The sequence below is a fragment of the Nerophis lumbriciformis genome, linkage group LG08 (assembly GCF_033978685.3).
Source record: "Nerophis lumbriciformis linkage group LG08, RoL_Nlum_v2.1, whole genome shotgun sequence".
NCBI classification, from domain to species: domain Eukaryota; kingdom Metazoa; phylum Chordata; class Actinopteri; order Syngnathiformes; family Syngnathidae; genus Nerophis; species Nerophis lumbriciformis.
Window position 1 is genome coordinate 24,105,324 of NC_084555.2, and position 17,320 is coordinate 24,122,643.

General features: G+C 40.3%; 1 protein-coding gene across 3 annotated transcripts in view; it reads right to left on the reverse strand.

Moving 5' to 3' along the window:
• Nucleotides 1–3,978: 3,978 nt before the first annotated feature.
• pxdn (peroxidasin) overlaps nucleotides 3,979–17,320 on the reverse strand; it is a 106,422-nt gene continuing 93,080 nt past the window's right edge. For all 3 annotated transcript variants that reach the window (XM_061968511.1, XM_061968512.1, XM_061968514.1), the window contains 5 exons: nucleotides 17,049–17,257; nucleotides 14,528–14,639; nucleotides 14,314–14,446; nucleotides 12,035–12,148; nucleotides 3,979–5,735 (listed from right to left, as the gene is read on the reverse strand). In XM_061968511.1, coding sequence (XP_061824495.1) covers nucleotides 5,604–5,735; nucleotides 12,035–12,148; nucleotides 14,314–14,446; nucleotides 14,528–14,639; nucleotides 17,049–17,257 — 700 coding nt within the window. In that variant the 3' untranslated portion in view covers nucleotides 3,979–5,603. The remainder of the gene's footprint in view (nucleotides 5,736–12,034; nucleotides 12,149–14,313; nucleotides 14,447–14,527; nucleotides 14,640–17,048; nucleotides 17,258–17,320) is intronic.

Consider the following 17,320-nt stretch of genomic DNA (forward strand, 5'->3'; position numbering starts at 1 on the left):
GCTTCTTTCCAGAACCTTCATCTAATCACAGTCAGAAGGTTGCACGGTGTGAACAATTGGATTAAAATAGGAAAAGGGACAATTCTATAGAAATTAAAGTTGAATGTGTAGCAGTATTGATGTCCTTTGCTAAAAACTCTACTTCCATCCAGATATTGATCGTTTCTATGGAGCTTACCGGTATTGCATCGTCATCTTAAATAGTAAATGGGTTGTACTTGTATAGTGCTTTTCTACCTTAAGGTACTCAAAACGCTTTGACACTATTTCCACATTCACACTAACCACGACCCATCAGGAGCAAGGGTGAAGTGTCTTGCTCAAGGACACAACGGACGTGACGAAGTTGGTAGGAGGTGGGGATCGAACCAGGAACCCTCAGGTTGCTGGCACGGCCACTCTTCCATCTGCGCCACGCCGTCCCCTTGAGCCTGTGAGAAGAGTCACGATAATTAGGTGAATTATATTTATATAGCACTTTTCTGTAGAGACTCAACACGCTTTACATAGTGAAACCCATTATCTACATTACATTTAATCAAGTGTGGCTGGCACTGGGAGTAAAGTGTCTTGCCAGTGACTCGGTCAGCGGAAGCGGGGCTCAAACCTGAAACTCTCAAGTTGCTGGCAAGGTTGCTCTACCAACGAAGCCAGGACGCCCCAGACAGTGCGATGTGTTGGGCCGTAAATCCGCCTCGTGCATTCAGCAGTTGATGTACACCAAGTCTGTGCTTTCCTCAAATAAGGTCAGAATTATTCAAGACAGAAGTCAAGCCCATTGCTGTGTAAATTATTCAATGAAAGATAAAAGTGATTTTAAATGTAATGTATCCATTTAAATCAATTCCTTTATATGCAATTTACATTGTTTTTTGCGTGTAAAACTATATTTTCTATAAAGTGTCTGCATTTTTTCATGTCTGTATTGGCATTGTTGCTTATGAGAAACTATATATAAACATATACAGTACAGGCCAAAAGTTTGTACACACCTTCTCATTCAATGAGTTTTCTTTATTTTCATGACTATTTACATTGTAGATTGTCACCGAAGGCATCACAACTATGAATGAACACATGTGGAGTTATGTACTTAACAAACATTTTTAAAAATAACTGAAAACATGTTTTATATTCTAGTTCCTTCAAAATAGCCAACCTTTGGTCTGATTACTGTTTTGCACACTCTTGGCATTCTCTCAATGAGCTTCAAGAGGTAGTCACCTGAAATGGTTTTCACTTCACAGGTGTGCTTGAAGCTCATCAAGAGAATGCCAAGAGTGTGCAAAGCATTAATCAGAGCAAAGGGTGGCTATTTTGAAGAAACTACAATATAAAACATGTTTTCAGTTTTTTTGTTATGTACATAACTCCACATGTGTTCATTCATAGTTTTGATGCCTTCAGTGACAATCTACAATGTAAATAGTCATGAAAATAAAGAAAACACATTGAACTGATGTGTGTCCAAACTTTTGGACACAAATTATATATATATATATATATATATATATATATATATATATATACACACACACACACACACACACACACACACACACATTTATGTATATATCTATTAATAAATAAAAACATCAATCCAAATATTGACCACTGATATCAAGAGTAGTATCAGTATCAGATATAGCTGTACATTAGTGCAACAAGAGTCATGGGCAAGATCAAGCAATTACATTGGCATTTTTTGCTAGTCAGATGTAGGCAATTTGTTACTCATACACCGTTGTAGCCGAAACCGTCAGGTACGGCAATATCAGTGACGTGCGGTGAGGTTCATGGCTGGTGAGGCACTGACTTCATCACAGTCAGATTTACAAACATATGAACCCTAAAGAGTATCTTATTCACCATTTGATTGGCAGCAGTTAACGGGCTGTGTTTAAAAGCTCATACCAGCATTCTTCCCTGCTTGGCACTCAGCATCAAGGGTTGGAATTGGGGGTTAAATCACCAACAATGATTCCCGGGCGCGGCGCCGCTGCTGCCCACTGCTCTCCTCACCTCCCAGGGGGTGATCAAGGGGATGGGTCAAATGCAGAGGACACATTTCACCACACCTAATGTGTGTGTGACAATCATTGGTACTTTAACTTTACACATACAAACTGTAGCACACAAAAAAGCACATTTAATAAAAAAAACGTTATGGTCTTACCTTTACTTATAAATGAAGTCCATGCGCCGCTCCTTTTGAACAAAAGCATTGATAACTTGTTTATAGAAGTCTTCATTATCTTTCTTCAGTTTTAAAAGTCTCTCTGTCTCGATGGAGATCTTCCTTTAAGTATTACCTCCTGCTTCGATTGAAAGTCCAGTTTAGAAAACTGTGTTATTTTAGATATGTAATCCTCCATGTTAAAAGTCCAAGCGAGAGGAAAAAATAAACGATCGCTGCTAACTGTTGCTGCTTGTTGTCACTTATTCTGCAGCCGAGTAGTCGCATGAATGATCTCTGGGATCACTACCGCCCTCTACCACCAGGAGGCGGGATTACTGCGAGCCTCACACAGTGCGTCTTCGCAGCCGTTTTATGATTGCTCAGCACAAGAAATACGTTACACACATACAGTTGTTGACAAAATACACTGTACATTATATACCTCAGCTAACTAAACTATGGAAATGTATAATATAGTTCATATAGCAATACGGTCTCACTGCACAGCAAGCCAGCAGTGAGCCGAGTCATTGCGCAATCCATTGTGAGGCGCAAATGTGAAAATTCTGCGATTTTGAATAAAAATAATGTAAAACTGGTGAAGTTAAATGGAAAATAACTTTATAGTATAATCACTGGATACATATAACAATTTAATACATTTTTTTTCTTTCCATGATGGCACGTGAGGCCCCACCTCACCTGCCTCCCCTGTCTGCACGTCACTGGGCAATAAACCCACAGGTCTGGGTAAAAGAATAACAAATTGCATAATTCTTTGAAGACCCAATGGACCTAATTGGACTAGTCAGATGTAGGGTTTGTGGAGCTTGTGGAAGTGTACTGCACACTTCCACATGCTCACTTTCCAGAGTGGTGGTAATGCACACATAATCCCCATGCTTGCGGATCCCGCCCCACTACTTTTTAATGAGTACCGCGTGGGTATTTGGAGCGGAGTTCCAATGCATACTTTATAGGTGGCGTCAAATCTATTCTAGGTCGTCTATATTTACATTATAGGGGTACCTCAATTTAAGAGTGGCCCCAACTTAAGAGTGTTTTGAAATAAGAGCTGTCTCTCCAGTAATTGTCATGCTTTAGATTGCATTTTAAAAAATTGCGTTACAAGCATCTCCCGTCATTAGTTAGTTTAGCAAATGTCACAGTGAATGCCAAAAGGTCCGCCCAAAACATCTGGTCTTACTCGCTAGCATTAGCTTATAGCTAGAGGTCGACATCCATTGTTTTGCAACCATGGGAAGGAAGAAGGAAATCATAAAAAAAATGACTGGGCAAAACAATTTGGGCGTATCACTGCTAGTCTGCACCATTCTAAAGCAGAATAAGTCCAACGCCAGCCCAGAATATTAAAATAATACCTAAACGGCGGATATTTATCCATGAAAATATGGAAAAGCTGTTGATGGTGTGACTGATGGAGAAGCAGCTGAAAGGAGATACCATAAAAGTTCACTACCCAGGGTAAATACTCAACTTTATTATCACATTACTTTATTAAACTAATGTAGTTGTTAGTAGTACATTTATTGTATCGTTTATTGCTATATTTCTTATCCAAAATGTTTTAAAAGGCATCGCTGTTTTGAGTTAAGAGCGTCATTACGGAACCAATAAGCTTGTAAGTTGAGGTAGTATAGTAATTGTTACACTTTTTAACCCAATAAAAACGTTCAACTGGATTTTTGTCAAGGTCTATGAAGCGTAATTTAAACAGATTTTTGAAAAACTTCATGAGCCTTGCAGGTGCTAAAAAGAACCCAGTATAGAACTCAAAAGTGGCTTATTTTTTTATTATTATTATTACTGTTGAGAGGCATAGATTACAGTGCAAACCATTCTTTGGCAAACATACAATACAAATGTCATGATAGGTACTAACTAGTGGAGCCCCGTTGATCACTCGTAAAAGGGACAGTGCTGGTAAGGCATGTTCAGTCTTGCATTCTATTGACACTTTTTAAGAGGGGGGAAAAGGGCTGGTTACTGTAAAACAAACAAACAAAAAGAAACACTCCAAAAAAAACATTTATCCCAGGTAACAGAAACCTCCCAGAGCTTTAAAACTTAAACTAGCACACATCGGAGGACTTGTTTGTGGTACAAGCAGAGAGAGCAAGCAAATACACAACCGTAAACACAGTTTCATGTAAAAACCCGTCCTGAATGGAACATTCCAGACAGTATTATATCGCTTTAATGACAGATGCTTGCTTTGGACGTCACCGCTTACAGAACACAATGAGGAGGAACGCTAAAAGTGTGTGCATGTCGTGTATGCTTCATACAAGAAGTATCCGTCTCATTGCATGCGCAACGTGTTTTGATTGTCACTAAATCCCTTCCCACCTCGCATATGGCTTCCATTACGTGGAATGAGGGTCAGAAGGTTAAAGAAGCCTTGCCCTGCGCAGCGTGCTCGGCTTAATGACGTAACTTTCAACAAAGTTTGGCAAAGAAAACACTAGTGGGGCAATCCTCTACTAAAAAAGGGGGCAATGCGCCCTTTTGAAGTGAACATGATCACACGGTTCATGGCAATTGAACGCATAGACTTTGTGATCCAGCGCTGCAGGCCCAGCAGTAAATCAATGCAGTCCTTCAGTTATGAGTAGTGCGGACTTAAAAACTAAATACTACAGCGGTCGTCCACTGCAGTGGACATGTATAACAGGGCTATTTTTTTTCTGATTAAAGAAATAAACCACAAACAAATGTCTACTGCAGAGGACGTTGGCTCTTACTGGGGACAAAGTTCACAACATGACGACCATCAGAAATCAGTAGACATTTTTCTTTCATTGGAATTTTCCATAGGGCTTCACATTGTTTGTATTAAAAATGCATTGTTATAAAGCACCTTAGAATAAAAGACCTAACTATTTATAAAAAGTCATTTACATTGAATAAAGTGATCTCAATAGTGATAAAAATGGATATATGTTGCTTTTTCATATACAAGACAATACTTTGAAGGTATTAAGTGATTAATTCATTTTAAGGGTAAAATAGCACCGTTTTTTTTTTGTTTTTTTGGCATATCTAACCTGAGAAACGTTTGTGAACAAACAAAAATGGCTGCCTCCTCTCAATCGACTTCCCTTTCCTGCAGGTTGATGGCGACAGACCAAAAGGGGGTCGGACAGCCTAAATTGTTGCGCTGCAAAGGCCTCAGGGAGCGTTCATCCGTCCTCCAGATCAGAGAAGAATCCTTTTAGTCCTGGAGGAGGCAACAAAAACAAAGAAGAACAGAACCATCTCCCCCTGTTCAAAAATGAAGAAAAAAAAATGAGGCTATTGTGTGTTTCCAGGCTACTGGTGGGCTTCGTGAGTCTCCTCCTCTCGGTGGCTGTCTGACTGTTTCAGACACAAGCGTGTGATAGTGGGCAGGTCCTGAGGCTCATTAATGGCTGCGGTCTGCTTTTGGCCCCTTGGCTGCGTTCAGGCACACGGGGCAGCAGGCGCCTTTTAGCCTGACAGGCTGTTTGCACTGGGCTGGCAGACAAGACTCCACAAAGCAGGTGACCCTGGCGTCCTGCGAGGACAAAGAAAGGACATTCCTTATTAGATTAGACCGGATGAAAGAGTCCCTGTGGTCACAACAAAGATTTCTCGCAGAACAATAACCAGTATGAAAAAACTCATGTATCAAAGTAGTGATTACCTAAGAGTGTCCCGATCAGATATCAGAAAAAAAAAAAATTATTATCGGATGATATCGGCTTGCACCTAAACTTTTCGACACAAGCAGTCTTGTAGTATGTTTACTTTACAGCCCGTTAACATCTGCATGTCCTCCAATAAACACACAAAGTTAGTTTTATCTTGTATTTTAGTCACGTCATTAACAAAAGGTAAACATGTTGGGTTATAGGCTACGAGGAGCTAGCAGCTACACAACTGCTAAGCACACAATAGCACACAAGCTAGACATATGTGATAAGTGTCCTTAGTTTAACAATGTTGCAGTCTAAAACACACAAACAAGTAGCAAATAATTATAGCGCATTTGTAAGTATCCAGTATCCAGTCTGCATCATTCAATTTACTGCATCATGAGCTTATTTAAAGGATTATTGTGACGACTCAGTGTCGCCAAGAATATCTATCTACATCACTATCTATCCATTCATCCATCTTCTTCCGCTTATCCGGAGTCGGGTCGGGAAGCAGCCTAAGTAGAGAAGCGCAGACTTCCTTCTCCTTAGCCACTTCGTCCACCTCTTCCCGGGGAATATGGAGGCGTTCCCAGGCCAGTAGAGGGGGCATAGTCCCTCCAACGTCTCCTGGGTCTTCCCCGTTGCCTCCTACCGGTCGGACGTGCCTTAAATACTTCCCCAAAGAGCATCCTGACCAGATGCCCTAACCACCTTATCTGGCTCCTCTCGATGTGGATGAACAGCGACTTTACTCTGAGCTCCTCCCGAATGACAGAGCTTCTCACCCTATCTCTAAGGGAGAGCCCCACCAACTGACGGATGAAACTAATTTTTGCGGCTTGTACCCGTGATCTTGTCCTTTCGGTCATAACCCCAAAGCTCATGTCCATTGATGAGGATGGGAACGTAGATCCATCCATTTTCTACAGCTTATCCCTATTGGGGTCGCGGGGAGTGTTGGAGCCTATCTCAGCTGCATTCGGGCAGATAGTCGCCACCTCATCGCATGGCCAACACAAATAGACAGAGTCCAACCTCAGATTCAGGAGGAGTATTGTGGTTTTTGCCCAGGTTTTTAACAGACAACATTCATATTCACACACTAGGGCCAATTTAGTGTCGCCAATCAACTTATCCCCGGGTGCATGTGAGATTGGAGGAAGCCGGAGTACCCGGAGGGAACCCATGCAGTCACAAACATGTAAACTCTACACAGGAAGATCCCGAGCCCAGGATCGAACCCAGGACACGCACTAACCCCTGTTCCTCCGTGCTGCCCTGGAACGTAGATCGACCGGTAAATTCAGCGCTTTAAATTCCGGCCAGGCTCCTTCTTTACCACGACGGATCGATACAGGCTCCGCGTCACTGCAGATGCCACACTGACCCGCTGGTTGATCTCCTGATCCACTCTTCCCTCACTCGTGAACAAGACTGCGAGGTACTTGAGCTTCTTCACTTTCGGCAAGATCTACTCCCCAACCCGGAAATGGCACTCCACCCTTTTCCGGGCGAGAACCATGGACTTGGACGTAAAGGTGCTGATTTTCATCCCAGTTGCTTGACACTCGAACCGATCCAGTGAGAGCTGAATATCAAGGCCAGATGAGGCCATCAGGACCACATCATCTACAAAAAGCAGAGACCTAATCCTGCAGCCACCAAACCGAATCCCCTCAACACCCTGACTGCGCCTAGAAATTCTGTCCATAAAACTTATGAACAGAACTGGTGACAATGGAAAGCCCTGGCGGAGTCAAAACCTCACTGAAAACGGGTCCGATTTACTGCTGGCAATGCGTACCAAGCTCTGACACTGATCATACAGGGAGTGGACCACCACAATAAGGCGGTCAGGTACCCCATACTCTCTGAGCACTTCCCACATGAATTCCCGAGGGACACTTCTCCAAGTCCACAAAGCATATGTAGACTGGTTGGGCAAACTCCCATGCACCCTTGAGGACCCGAGAGTATAGAGCGGGTCCACAGTTCTTCGATCAGGACGAAAACCACAATACTCCTCCTGAATCCGAGGTTGGACTATAGCCTCCTCTTCAGAAGGCTGAGGAGTGTGATCCGACAAAAGATGGAGCACGCCCTCCGGTTCTCTTTCTTAAAGAGAGGTTTGCCAATCCAGAGGCACCGCCCCCAAATGTTCACGCAATGCTGCATAGTCTCATCAGCCAAGACAGTTCCATAGCATCTAGAGCCTTAAGGAACTCCGGGCGGGTCTCATCCACCCCCAGGGGCCCTGCTACCGAGGAGCTTTTTAACTACCTCAGCCCCAAAAATGATAGTGCCCACCAGAGATTCCCCAGGCACTGCTTCCTCATAGGAAGATGTGTAGGTGGAGGATTGAGGAGGTCTTTGAAGTATTTCCTCCACTGAGCCACAACACGCCTAGTCGAGGTCAGCAGCACACATCCCCACCATACACGGTGTGGATAGTGCACTGCCTCCCCCTCCTGGGGTGGCGGATGGTGGCCCAGAATCGCTTCGAAACCAACCAGAAGTTGTTTTCAATGGAATCCCCAACTATGTCCGAGTTTTTGCCCCTGCGACCGCCAAAACTGCACGCTGCTTGGCCCGTCAGTACCTGTCTGCTGCTGCCGGAGTCCCATGAGCCGGAACTTCTCCACCTCACGCACCAGCTCAAGCTCATTATATATACAGATATATATAAGTAGGTAGATATAATATATATAACTATATATATGTATATATCTCGTCTCTGAGCTGCTACCTTATCGTGGTAGAAGAGTTTGAGTGTCCCAATGATCTTAGGAGCTATATATTTATATTTGGGGTGTGCATGTCTACCTTAAATGGTGATTCGATGTAAATCTCGATACATGGTTTACGATACGATTCGCTCACAATACTTTTTAAAACATTACGATTCGATGCGATACACATTGATGCAATTCAATGCAGATGGAAGCTTTGCATGGTGAAAACAAAATTAAATGTATCTTGTATCATGTCAGTACAATGTCACAATGTTTTTAAATAGACACATACAAAATAGGTGGTGCCCGCATTAATTATGAGCAAATAGTAAAAGTATCAACTTCAAGGCATTGCTATGCATAAACTTTAAGAAAATAAGATGTAAACAAAACACTTTTGGAAAAGCTACCAGGTATTTACTGATTTTTGCTCAGGTAGCAACAATTACGGTAAATACAGAGAAAAGCAAGCTGTGCATCAAGTACAGGTGTTATAACATCACAGTAACACAAGTGCAAGATATACTTAAGTGACACCATGTAAACTAAACAGCAGCTTTAGTGTAGAAGCTCAAATACTTTGTTTACTATTGAATGCAATGCAAAAAAATACATCCGTCATCTAAAATAATTATTGTGAACGATACACAAAATTCCCCAAAATGTGCAGTTCCCTTTAAGTGGCATTTTGAGGATGAATTGTTGTGTGACAAACTTGTGTGTGGTGTTGCTTCTTATTTGTAATTATTCCAAGCTGATTTGTTATTTCTATGCACCGGCAGCTGAACCGAATGTGACAGCATATCATAATTACAACGATCAGCTGGATAGAAAATACCGAAAGCAGTATCATGAGTCCAGAATCTTCACGGTCCAGAAGGACTGACCCAATTAGAAATCGGTACTAAAAGTACTCGGTATATTTATTATCATTTATTTATACATCCCTAATGAACAGTGGAGTAGTTGATGTGATTACCTCGCAGAGTTGTGGCTAAATTGGGGCTGAAAGTCTTTCAAATCAGTTAGTCGCTCAGCTAGCATTAGCAACACTAGCTTCATCATCGTTGGCTTGAGTGTCACAATGCCATCACAACATGCGAGTGCTTAGATTAGTCGTGCTGCCGATACTTAATCATTGCTTTCCAAACGTAAAAAATGGCCATACTTTTATCCAACGGACCATTCTTCTTCTTCTTTTTTTTTTATCAAATATTAACCACACTTAAGATTTAATATTCGCCGGTGCATTGTTTGTAAACTTTTTCGGTGCTGTCTGACATGTTGCTTTGTCGTTGTCAGTCCCAAACGAGAACGGTACTCATCACAGAAATCTTGCAAGATTAGAGCGGCCATATTTCGTAGTAGATCTAAAAGCAACCAATTAATGACTTTCCAACCGGGCATACTATATATAGATCGATCTAGGGGCTCGCCAAACGATGTATTTATATCTCTAAAGTTAAAATCGGTTATCGGTTTGTGCCGATAATTTTTTACACTCCTAGTATACATATTTCCTATCTAAAAGTTAATATTTAAAAAAAGGATGTTACATTACTCGGTAAAGAATCTGGGTATTATCTTCGACCTAACTCTCTTGTTTGAGTCACACATCAAGAGTGTTACTAAAGCAGCCTTCTTTCATCTCCGTAATATGACTAAAATTCGTTCCATTTTATCCACTAGCGATGCTGAGATCATTATTCATGCGTTCGTTACGTCTTGTCTCGATTACTGTAACGTATTATTTTCGGGTCTCCCTATGTCTAGCATTAAAAGATTACAGTTGGTACAAAATGCAGCTGCTAGACTTTTGACAAGAACAAGAAAGTTTGATCATATTACGCCTATACTGGCTCACCTGCACTGGCTTCCTGTGCACTTAAGATGTGACTTTAAGGTTTTATTACTTACGTATAAAATACTACACGGTCTAGCTCCAGCCTATCTTGCCGATTGTATTGTACCATATGTCTCGGCAAGAAATCTGCGTTCAAAGAACTCCGGCTTATTAGTGATTCCTAGAGCCCAAAAAAAGTCTGCGGGCCATAGAGCGATTTCTATTCGGGCTCCAGTACTATGGAATTCCTTCCCGGTAACAGTTAGAGATGCTACCTCAGTAGAAGCATTTAAGTCCTATCTTAAAACTCATTTGTATACTCTAGCCTTTAAATAGACCCCCCTTTTAGACCAGTTGATCTGCCGTTTCTTTTCATTTCTCCTCTGCCCCCCTCTCCCTTGTGGAGGGGGAGTTACACAGGTCCGGTGGCCATAGATGAAGTGCTGGCTGTCCAGAGTCGGGACCCGGGGTGGACAACTCGCCTGTGCATCGGTCGGAGACATCTCTGCGCTGCTGACCCGTCTCCGCTCGGGATAGATTCCTACTGGCCCCACTATGGACTGGACTCTCACTATTATGTTGGATCCACTGTGGACTAGACTTTCGCTGATATGTTGGATCCACTATGGACTGGACCTTCACAATATTATGTCAGACCAACTCGACATCCATTGCTTTAGGTCTCCCCTAAAGGGGGGAGTGGGTTACCCACATATGCGGTCCTCTCCAAGGTTTCTCATAGTCGTTCACATCGACGTCCCACTGGGGTGAATTTTTCCTTGCCCTTATGTGGGCTCTGTACCAAGGATGTCATTGTGGCTTGTGCAGCCCTTTGAGACACTTGTGATTTAGGGCTATATAAATAAACATTGATTGATTGATTGATTGACATGTTAACAATTTGCTGTTTTGGGGGTCCTAGCACCAATTAAATCGATTTTAATAATTAGCTTCATTGTTAGCCACCTCAGACTTACAATGTATTACATAGGAATTGTGAAGTTCCCCTTTCAGGCATTTCTACCTTCTTAAAATATTGTCTCGGGCTAATCAGAAAGAATAATCTCCTCTTTTCCCACTAATCCTGTAACGACACGGAATCAATGGCCACTCTAGCTTTAATGAACAATAATACTTTATTATTATAGTATTTTATCTTAATGCCGATAGCGATAGTCAAGAAAAAGGGAGCCTAAATGTGCGGTTCTCGTTTATTTTCCTCTTAGCGTTTTATGATCATTTTCACTTTTATGTCACACTGCTGCATGGGAGAAATACTGAAACGCAGCTAAAACGCTAAAACTGAAATAATAATTTTTAAGAAATTGGGTGGGGAATATAAAAAACTAATGTCAAATTCACGGAAAATGTCATGAGCTGCCTGCAATACTTATACGGAATCCTACGGACGAAAGAATCCATTTCAGTTAACATAAAGCGTCGAATACACAGCTTGTGTCACTAAGGAATCAAAGTCCATCCAACAGAATGTCCATCTTGTTGCCAGTTGAGCCTCGGTGGAGGTCTGCACCGTACTAAGAGACATTCTAGTTCTATGTGATCATAAAAGTATAATAACAACAACATATGTTCATCCTACCTTGCATTCACATTGTGTGCATGGATCCTCTTTCCACTGCTCTCCATCTGTGCGCACACGCTCATTACTGTCAGTGCAGCCAGTCTTGCTCAGACGGGCTTCCAGTCGTTTAATCTGGAGAATGCGACAGACAGAGAATTATTGTACAAATCTCAACTCCATCTTGTGTTCTCCTCGTTGTAATGTGACACTGTAAATACAGTGGAACGTACTAAATCTGACTGATGGCGACATAAGCTGTTGTCGAGCGACGTTGCTTTGTAGACACCATTAAAAGGCAGATTTTCATTGTCATTTCACCAACATTACCATATTTTCTATTCTTATCTAACAGCTGCTGCTGTAATTGACTTCTATATATTAACTAAAATGACAATTAAACTTTCATAAATGCACTAATCTTTTTTCCGGTGTCTAGCAATACAGAAAAAGGGAGTAAGATCCAGGTTAGTAGTGACATGCTTTTATTTTGAAGTTTATTTTGCAGTGAACAGAAGGTCACTGTGTGGACTTTTTAATTGCTGCGTGTGTGTCACTAGTTGTTATGTTGCTTTGTGGCGATGAGGAGGTTAATACAGTGAACCCTTGTTCATAACAGTTAATTGGTTATGGTTTGGTTTTGGTGTTTGTTTATTTCAAACATGCATACAACATATTTCAAGTTTCTCATTATAGTATGTCCGAAAAGCAATATGAAGAAGCAGAGTTTATTTATACCTACCTTCTTTTCGTATCTTTGCAATGTTTATATTAGTATTTAATCCATTACATAATTTAATTCCACATACTGACATGCTAAAGGTCTTAAAGGGAAACTGCACCTCTTTCGGAATTTTGCCTATCGTTCACAATCATTATGGAAGACATGATAACGGATGGATTTTTTTAATGCATTCAACTTGTAAATAAACCTAAATAAAAGTATTCAAAAACTGCCAACAATACTCCATTTACATTCCCTGACCAAGTATTAGTGATATTGTTATTATAAGCGCTAACGCAGACAAACTTTTTATAGCGGCGTGATCACTTCCCTGTGTCCCTATGTGTACGTCATCGAGTGGTCTGCTGCTTCCTCACTCCCCTGCTCCCTGTAAGTTTGTTCTAGATCATAAATCATGCATCTCACCTGGACAGAAGACGTCTGAGTAGGTATTATGGGAAAGTTGGTACACTTTGACAGCCATTTAGGACCCGACACTGGCAAAGAGGACATGAAAGACGCTTGGTGCCCCCCCCAATGTTGGGTCTATTATTACACCCCAACATATGATTTCTTTTACTCTTTCATTGTCGATTCTGTCTATTTGGATTCATATTTGACCTTCTCTTCTACTGTTACCAAAAAGCAATATTTTAGTTTTCCTGAGATGCAAAGATAATCTGATTTTGTCAAACCATCTCTTTAATTTGTTAATTTCTTCTGTTATTATTTGTATTAGCTTCTGTGTGTTCTCTCCTAAACAAAACAGTAGTGTCATCTGCAAATAGTACTAACTTTGAGTACTTTGTAAATTTACAGATGTAATTTATATAGAGATTGAAATTTTTTTAGCCCCAGTATTGATCACTGGGGTACTCCACAAGATATATCTAGCTCTGCAGACGTATTTTCATCAAGCTTCACATATTGCCTTCTGTTAGTTAAGGAAGACCTGGTTCCAGGTTTTTAATAATAGAGCATTAAAAAAACTTAAAAATATGTTTTTTAAACATTATGAGAGATCTGTAGACATGAAACAACACTCAAATAATCGCCTCTACACTCGTTAAGGCGGGACTGAATGCTTCCTGAAGCTGAGCCAATCAGTTGACACGATACTGAGCAGCGTGCTCTGAATGGTTAGTATTTATATTTTTAATTCATTAAGCTATTTTTATGCTTAAAAATGCTTAATTTGGGGCAGAAATAAATCAATAATAACCTGTGAAAGTGAAGCCATGAACTGTTTTACAATTATGTTGATAATAATCGGAACCCTTTTCATGCGCAGTATTGACCCCTTTGGATATCAAATTTTCTACTTAATCGGACACTTTTCAATAATAATTAGTGCTGTCAAATTATTAATATACATTTTTCTTCAGATTAATTAAACATTTAAATTTAGAATAATCATGATTAATTACATGTGGATTTATCATGATTTATCACAGGTTATTAGTAGCTTTTCATTATTTTCACACAAATGCTAATAGTATTTTCTAAAGTTTAAAGCTGGACTTCTAACTACAGTGAGCACCTAGCATATAGCATGTGAATAAATACAGACACTTGCCTGTTTTCGTAAACTTGTGATCGTCTTCTGCATGTCAAAGACAAAGTCCTGGAAGTCATTGATTGAAGGTTCAGTGCTTTTCTTGGAAGTCACAGTAACATTGAGAAGGCTTTTTGTGGCTTCTTCCACAGGGCTGCAAAATGTGTAAACAATACCAAATTGAGCTCATGATTAGTAAAATAGCATTTTGTAATACTTTGCACCGCTGGGTTACCTGTTTTCTTTGCTGCTGTCAACGGCTTTGCTGTCTTTATAGCTGTGCTCTGCTGACCTGCGCCCTCTAAAGTGGTACGACAATGCGTTGAACTGACCCTTCGTTCTGCAATCTGGTGGTGTCAAAAACAACAAAACAATCACAGTTATGTAAGGAACGTTTTATATATTTTGACCTACAGGTGGTCCTCATTTTAAGGACTTCCATGTTTTGTGGTCGTGAAAGCACCCTGTAAATTAATACATATAGCGCCTGATTTACTAAAGGTTTGCATGTACTAAAATGCATGCTAACCTGATAGCACACGCAAAGTTGATCTACTATATGTGTTCAAAGTGGATTGCGTCCTATCCCAAACTGACAGTTCCACACACGGCTGCAGGATCAGTGCTCATGCTGCACAGACAGACGAGAATCCTTTGTCCTATATACGTGTGTCAATATTTTGGACGGTCAGAAATTTCAATTGATGCGTTTCGGTGTCTTGTAAATGATGTTTGTTTTTTTCACATTCAATAAATTAATTAAAGTATTTCTAAAATGAAATCAAAACTTATTTAAGTATGCATCTTTCTTCATCTTGACCTGAGTAAGTGCAGCCTCATCGAATGAGAGCACATTCTGTGGTAAAAAAAAAAAAAAGAAAAGCGGTTTCAAGGTAGTTCACTGCAGTTCTAAAATGCCCATAAAAAGTCGCAATGTCTTCTGCATTTATGCTAACATAGCAACACGCTGCAGGTCAGAACCATGATAACGTGAATGTGCAGTAAAAGAAAGTGTCTTCGTTGAGATGCCCCTTATAGTACACACAAAATGTGAAGGTTAATACACCATAATGTAGAAAAAGCTCTTTAACCAAAATTTTACATTTATTGCTTAAAATATAATTTAGTGTTATCCATGGATTTTTTTGAATAAACTATTTATTGAAAAACATCTATTAAGATGTAAAATAATTAGTTATTTACTTGCATTCCGAAAGAGAAAAATGTGTTTTAGTGGTTGAAAAGTACACGTGATTAATTTTGACTTTTTAGAGAATATGTATGTATAAATTCAGTTTAAAATCATTATTTCAACATTTTTAGTATCAAACCCATATGTGAAAGTTTTTTTTGTGTTTTTTTTCTGTTTCCAGGACAGGTGGCGGTCAAACAAATGTGTTACACAACCTGTACAAGTTCCAAAATGACTTGCAACTAGTGGCTTTGCTATTATTTTCTTTTTAGAGATGTACAGTATATATATACAGAGGTGAAGGAAAGTATTACCACTTCCATTTTTTCACTCTTTGTTTCATTGCAGCCATTTGCTAAAATCAAAAAAGTTAATTTTATTTTTTATTAAGGTACACTCAGAATACTTGACAGAAAAAACTAATATAGAAATATTTGCAAATCTAGTAAAAATAAAAACTCAAAAATCCTATGTACACAAGAATTCAGACCCTTTGCTCAATAATTTGATGATGCACCTTTGGCAGAAATTACACCCTCAAGTCTTTTTGAATGCGATGCCACAAGCTTGACACACCTATCTTGGGCAGTTTTGCCTATTCTTCTTTGCAGCATCTCTCAAGCTCCATCAGATTGGATTGGAATCCTTGGTTTTTATCCAGGATGTCTCTGTATATTGCTGCATTTATTTTTCCCTCTATACTGACTAATCTCCCAGTTCAAGCTGCTGAAAACCATCCCCACAGCATGATGCTGCCACCATCATGCTTCACTGTAGGGATGGTATTGGTCTGGTGATGAGCGGTGCTTTGTTTCCTCCAAACATGATGCCTGGCATTCACGGCAAAGAGTTCAATCTTTGTCTCATCAGACAGAGAATTTTGTTTGACATGAACTGAGAATCTTTCAGGTGCATTTCGGCAAACTTTTTAACAAAGAAATGGCTTCAGTCTGGCCACTATCTAATACAGGCCTGATTGGTGGATTGATGCAGAGATGGTTGTCCTTCGTGAAGGTTCTCCTCTCCCCACAGAGGAATGATGTAGCTTTGACAGAGTGACCATCGGCTTCTTGGTCACCTCCCTGACTAGACTAAGATGAATGCAGCAATGTACAGAGACATCCTGGATGAAAACCAACGCTTCCCACTTAACCTGATGGGGCTTGAGGGGTGCTGCAAAGAGGAATGCGTGAAACTGCCCAAAGATAGGTGTGCCAAGCTTGTGCTGTCGTATTCAAAACAACTTAAGGCTGTAATTGCTGCCAAAGGTACATCAACAAAGTATTGAGCAAAGGGTCTGAATACTTGTCTACAGGTGGTTTTTGTTATTTATTTTAATTTCTAATACATTTGAATTAATTTTTTCCTGTCAATATGGCATGCTGAGTGTACATTATGGGAAATAAAATAAATAATGAACAAAGAGTGAAAAATTTAAAGGGGTCTGAATACTTTCCCTACTTACTGTAGCTGGAACAAATAAGTGCAGACAGTGTTCTGTAATTTAAATATGGATCTACATGAATAAATGTTACTTTTATTTGAAACAGGTGTGATTTTCTACCTTCGCAGCAGTCTTGCCACATGCGCAGGTCAATTTGTGGGACCTCATTGCAGCTGCCATAGCCATGTGGCACCTCCGCCACCCTGAAGACATCGTGCTGGACTCGTGTGATGTTATCTCCATTGTCGCACATCAACCGCGACAAAGAGGCCTGTTTTAACTGAGTTAGCTGGGCAGGAGTAAACACACCCGGGTTTTCATACCAGAATCTGTACAAAATAAGGAACGTAAATGGGAACTGTTAGACACAGAAATTCTAACTTAAACACAGT